The following is a 6,000-nucleotide window of genomic DNA, read 5'->3' on the forward strand; positions in this document are numbered from 1 at the left end:
CACCCAGAGCGCGCCGCGCCGCCCGCCTACCCCACCTGGGAAAGTTTGCACCTCCTCATCCCCGCCCCTCGCACCTACCAGCCCCTCCGGCCGCGGCGCCGTCGCCATGGCGACTGGTCACCACCCCACCCCCACCCGGCTGTGCTGGCCGCGCCGCAGCCCCGCGGTGGCTGGGGAGAGCTCCCGCAGGATCCAGGACAGGGGCTGCCCAGCCCTGGAAAGAAGGGACGCAGCGGACGGGGGAGGATGAAGAGGTGCGGAAAGCGGAAGTCGTGCGGCTCCCCAGCTGGGGCCGAGCCTAGCCCCGGGGGTTCTCACCCTTCACTTTGCCGAAGGTGCCGACCCCCAGCGTGTCACCCAGGATGTAGTGGCCGATCTTCACCCGCCCGTCGTGTTTCTGCTTCTCGGCTGTCGCCATCTTTCTCCAGGAACTGAGTCTGCGCATGGCGCTGCGGGAGGGGGCGGAGGGGGCGGGCAGGGCCGCGCCGGGGGCGGGCGGGGAGTGGGTGGGGACGCGGGAGGGCAGCCGCCTAGCTGAGCCACCGCCCTGCGCCGCCAGCCCAGGCCCCACAGCCGCCGTCGAGCGCAGACGCTCCCCCTGGCGGGCCGGGCGGGGGCTGCCGGGAGAAGCACCGGTACCCGCCTCCTCGCCCCGCATCCTCGGGCCTGGGCGCCCGCCCACCGGCACGCGGGGGGGCTTCCTGGAACGATTAGGCGAACCGTCGCCCCCCCGGCTCCTTTCTCTGGCGGAGTTTCTGCCGGCTGTGGTCTTCCCTAATTACCACTCTGGGGTCGGAGAAGACCCTTCTGCGGGTGATTCCAGAGGGGAGATGAGGACTGGGAAGCCCGCTTGAGTGATGCAGATCTGTGGCTGGTTACAAGGGGCGCGTGAATTAAAGCAAGGCTGGGGGCACCGCCCTGCCACTGCTTTCTAATCTTGATTCTGATCTTTGCTTCTTGTATGGAATCTAGAAACCGCAGGAGTTTTCACTTGCGTCTGTAATGGAGTTTCCCGCTCCCCGCTCCCCGCCCGCGCCGGCACCACCACCACCGCCAACCCGCGCTCTTTTTTCGCTTGGAGCCCGTAAATTGCTACTGGGCACCACGATGGCTCTAGGAGCGCTGTCGGTGTTTTCTTCTGGAGGTGATGCTGAAATTTCCTCCCTAAAGCAAACTCTGTTGCGAGGAGCAGGCTGGGGATATGTACAAGTGAATGTGTATTCCAAGAGGGGGATGATACGCAAATCTTTTGGTGTATAGGAATTAATACTTTTAGATTATCAGTAAAATGTATACGTTCACTGGACTGAGAACAAGGCTTAAGGTTACATCAACCGGATCAAAAAATATTTATTGTACTTACAATGAGTAATAAGCTATTATATAAACATAAATGGAACCATACCATAGCATAAAGTCTGCTTATTTTTAATAAAATGTTTGAGTTTGTTACTCAATTCCACTCCTCTAATTAGTAGTCAAAATCAAGTGTTCTGTTTTAAAAAGTTTATATTCTCTCAGTTTTGGAATGTCATAGCACTAGGCCAGTGTCAATGCCCCTCCCCCGCAAAAAATTGCACCTTCATGAAAAGGGTATAAAAAAGTAAATAATAATGTAATTTGTAATCCCAACAAAAATCAATTACCCAACTCTCCTGATTTTCTCCTCTCTGTTTCTGAAATCAAAGTAGCATGCATTACGCACTGTTTTCTTCCAAGGAAGATATTGCAGGGGAAGCAAAAGTTTCTGCCTTTGAGCTTAGAATTACACCAGATAAGCAGGGAACAGTTTCAGCTAGCCTTAACCAAGTTCCTACTGTATTGAGGACTGCACATTGTTTGAAGAGCAAAAAGTTAAAAATGTTTGATTACTGATGTATTTGGGGGGCAGGTGGTGTGGTGGTTACTGTTGTAACTTTTGGTGTCTCACTTTTTCACTTTTAGCTGTTCGCCTTGTGAATTTCTACACAAGGCATCTCTGTAAAGCAGAATTTTTGGATTTTGGATCTCTGTAAAGCAGAAATAGCTCTCTGGATTTCCGTGTGCGGCATAGAACCTTAAACTCTCTCCCCTCCCCAAATAGCATCTTAAATTACTTTAAGTTTTTATTATGTCTAGAATTTAACCCAGGAAAGTTCTGCCATTTCTTCTAACCTGAAAGAAAAAGATCTGACAACATCTCTCCTCACGCCCAAGGGTGGGAGAGAGAGTACCCTAGGGAAAAAAAACAAAAGGAAAAGATAGCAAAGTACCTCAGCTGTGTACCACTCACTGAGCATGTTGGAAGGGAACAAACTGAAGCTGAGTTTTGCAAATCCATTTGCCAATCTCTTCTTTAAACTATGAAAACTCAAGAAAGTAACATAACCTTTTTTTTAGTAGAAACATCGGTTGGGTTCTGCTTTGTGCTATTGTAGATTATAATGCTATTTAATAAATAGTCATTAAATGGCATTTACACTTAAAAGCATTTTTGGGGAGATAAAACCGAGAATTATAGATCAAAAAATTGGATAGAAACTTAGACATCATCTTATCCAGTTTCCCATAGTCTCTGTTTAAAGCAGCTTTAATCGCTCAGTGTTTTTAATTTTGGTTTTGTTTCTTCTCCATTCATGTTGAGTTAAAAATTGAATCCAATTCACTGTTTGTAAGACTACTGTCTTAAGAAGCCTCCTGTATGCCTTTGCTTTTTCTCTTAATTACCTTTTTAAACTTTTGTCACATTTTCTTCCATCCTGTCTTCCTTTCATTCTCCCATTGATCTATCCCCAAATGTTCACTTCATTCTTCAAACTTTGGTAACTGCCAGATGCTATAGAAAATTTCATTTTTCTGAAAAATGAAAAGTCATGGTCCCTACCTTGAAAGAGCTCATGGTCTACAGTAGCAGTCCTCTATATTCCACCATCCCCCCACCCATCCAAGAGAGATAATATTTACATACTCAACATTCTACCAGGGGGAAGCAAAGATGAGGTAGACTGTGACTTACACCCAGTTTCCTGACCTATCTGTTGTAACTACACCATCTCAGTAAAATGTATTGGAATATAAGTGGGCAGGAGTTACATTAGAGAAGTGAGTTTTTTTTTTTTTTTTTTTTTTAAAGAAGCGCTCTGTTGGCCGGGCGCGGTGGCTCAAGCCTGTAATCCCAGCACTTTGGGAGGCCGAGACGGGCGGATCACGAGGTCAGGAGTTTGAGACCATCCTGGCTACACAGTGAAACCCCGTCTCTACTAAAAATACAAAAACTAGCGGGCGAGGTGGCAGGCGCCTGTAGTCCCAGCTACTCGGGAGGCTGAGGCAGGAGAATGGCGTAAACCCGGGAGGCGGAGCTTGCAGTGAGCTGAGATCCGCCACTGCACTCCAGTCCGGGCGACAGAGCGAGACTCCGCCTCAAAAAAAAAAAAAAAAAAAAAAAAAAAAAAAAAAAAAAAAGAAGCGCTCTGTTGCCCAGGCTAGAGTGCAGTGGTTAGATCACAGCTCACTGTAACCTCAACTCAACTGTTGGACTCAAGTGTTCCACCTACTTCAGCCTCGAGACTGGCTAGGACTAACGGTGCGCACCACCAAGCCCAACTATATTTATTTCATTTCATTTGTTGTAGAGATGGGGATCTCCCTATATTAACGAGCCCAGTCTAGAACCCCTGGCCTCAAGCGATCCTCCCACCTCAGACTCCCAAAGTGCTAGGACTGCAGGCATGAGCCACCACGCCTGGCCTATAGAAGTAACTGGACTCCTTTCTAATTTAAGTGGGGGGAAAGCAGACCACGTGCAGTGGCTCACACTTGTAATCTCAGCACTTTGGGAGGCCGAGGCAGGTGGATCACCTGAGGTCAGGAGTTCAAGACCAGCCTGACCAACATGGAGAAACCCCATCTCTACTAAAAATACAAAATTAGCTGGGTATGGTGGCCTGTGCCTGTACTCCCAGCTACTCAGGAGGCTGAGACAGGAGAATCACTTGAACCCAGGAGGCAGAGGTTGCAGTGAGCTGAGATTTTACCATTGCACTCCAGCCTGGGCAGCAAGAGTAAAACTCCGTCTCAAAAAAAAAAAAAAAAAAAAAAGGTAGGGAAAAAGTAAATTGTTTGCAAACTTAAGTACTGTCGCTTTTATTAGTACAAATAAATTACAGTACATCTCAGCACTGATGAAGACATACCAACACTGGTGGAGAATGTCCAGCCTCATGGAGGAGCTGTGTGGTTAATAGTTAGCTGCTTCCTTTCTAGCCCTTTAGACATTGTAAGGGAGCAGGTGCCTCCTCGGAGTCTTCTTCTCAAGATTATTACAGCATTACTGGACTCTATACTGCCAGATAGATATTACACTTCTCCAAGGACTATCTCTAAATATGGTGGCTGGAACTAAAACTTCTGAGTACTACACTGCTATTAATGCAGGCTAATATTTCCTTAGCTTACTTGTAGCTACATTGTAACTAATATTTTCTTTTTATTAAACACTATGTACTGGGCAGTTTGCTAGATCCTAGGGACTTAAAAAAAACAAAGGAACATGGTTCTGCCTTCTAATAGGAGACAAAGCAATGTTATAGGTGCTATAATAAAAACACAAGTCTAGGCAATATAGTGAGATTCTGCCTTTACAAAAAAAATAAAAATAAATTCAAAATTAGCTGGATCTGGTGGTTCTTACCTATAGTCCTAGATCCTTTGGAGGCTGAGGTGTGAGGATCAATTGAGCTCAGGAGGTACAGGCTGCAGTGAGCTATGATTATGCCACTGTACTCCAGCCTGGGTGACAGAGCAAAACCCTATCTCTTAAAAAATAAACAAAATAAAACACATATATGGTGCTAAAGGCCATCATGAGAGGTCAGTATAACCTTTATCTGTGGAGGTCTGCCAAAGCTTTAACTTGAATATGTTTATGGAGAAGTATTAAGAGATGATGTTTTCCACACACAAAAGGGAGGCCACCCAGGCACAGTGTTTCACCCCTGTAATCCCAACACTTTGGGAGGCGAGGCAGGAGGATCACTTGAGCTCAGGAGTTTGAGACCAGCCTGGGCAACATTATGAGACCTCATCTCTACAAAAAATCAGCCAGGCGTGGGGGTGCATGCCTGTAGTCCCAGCTAATCAGGAGGCTGAGGTAAGAAAATCATCTGAGCCCAGGAGGTCAAGGCTGCAGTGTGTCGTGTTTATGCCACTGCACTCCAGTCTGAGTGACAAAGTGAGACCCTGTCTCAAAAATATAAAAATAAAAAAGTAAAGAAGGCCAGGTGCAGTAGCTCACACCTGTAATCCTAACACTTTGGGTGGCCGAGGCAGGTGGATTGCCTGAGCTCAGGAGTTGGAGCAGCCTGGGCAACATGGTAAAACCCTGTCTTTACTAAAATACAAAAAATTAGCAAGGCATGGCGGTGTGCACCTGTAATCCTGCTACTCGGGAGGCTGAGACAGGAGAATCGCTTGAAGCTGGGAGGCAAAGGTTGCAGTGAGCCGAGATCGTGCCACCGCACTCCAGCCTGGGTGAGAGAGCAAGACTCCATCTCAAAAAAAAAAAAAGTAAAGAAAAGAAAGAAACAGGTGCCATGGGGGATGGAGGGAACTTGGGGAAGGCATTCCAGGTCGGAAAAAGAGCAAATATAAAATCACAGAGGGGGCTGGGCATGGTAGCTCATGCCTGTAATCCCAGCACTTTGGGAGGCTGGGGTGGGCGGATTACCAAAGGTCAGGAGTTCGAGACCAGCCTAGCCAACATGATGAACCCTCATCTCTACTAAAAATACAAAAATTAGCTGGGCGTGGTGGCGAGCGCCTGTAACACCAGCTACTCGGGAGGCAGAGACAGGAGAATCGCTTGAACCCGGGAGGCAGAGGTTGCAGTGAGCCGAGATTGCACCACTGCACTTCAGCCTAGGGGACAGAGTGAGACTCCATCTTAAAAAAATAAAAATAAAAATAAAATAATTCACAGAGGGAAGTAGGCTGTTTAGGGAAGAGCTAATTGTTACAGGGGCT

The 6,000-nt window shown here is 47.4% G+C and overlaps 1 protein-coding gene across 2 annotated transcripts in view; it reads right to left on the minus strand.

The window, feature by feature from the left end:
* PRKAA1 (protein kinase AMP-activated catalytic subunit alpha 1) overlaps nt 1–493 on the minus strand; it is a 40,356-nt gene extending 39,863 nt beyond the window's left edge. Inside the window, exon 1 of one of the 2 annotated variants that reach the window (XM_033179442.1) lies at nt 319–493. In XM_033179442.1, coding sequence (XP_033035333.1) covers nt 319–445 — 127 coding nt within the window. In that variant the 5' untranslated portion in view covers nt 446–493. Of the gene's footprint in view, nt 1–78; nt 99–318 lie in introns of those variants that run through there. The other variant, XM_033179443.1, reaches the window with a different exon arrangement.
* Between the last annotated feature and the right edge of the window lie 5,507 nt (nt 494–6,000).

This window comes from Trachypithecus francoisi, unplaced genomic scaffold (genome assembly GCF_009764315.1).
Source record: "Trachypithecus francoisi isolate TF-2019V2 unplaced genomic scaffold, Tfra_2.0 Lachesis_group2, whole genome shotgun sequence".
Classification (NCBI taxonomy): Eukaryota; Metazoa; Chordata; class Mammalia; order Primates; family Cercopithecidae; genus Trachypithecus; species Trachypithecus francoisi.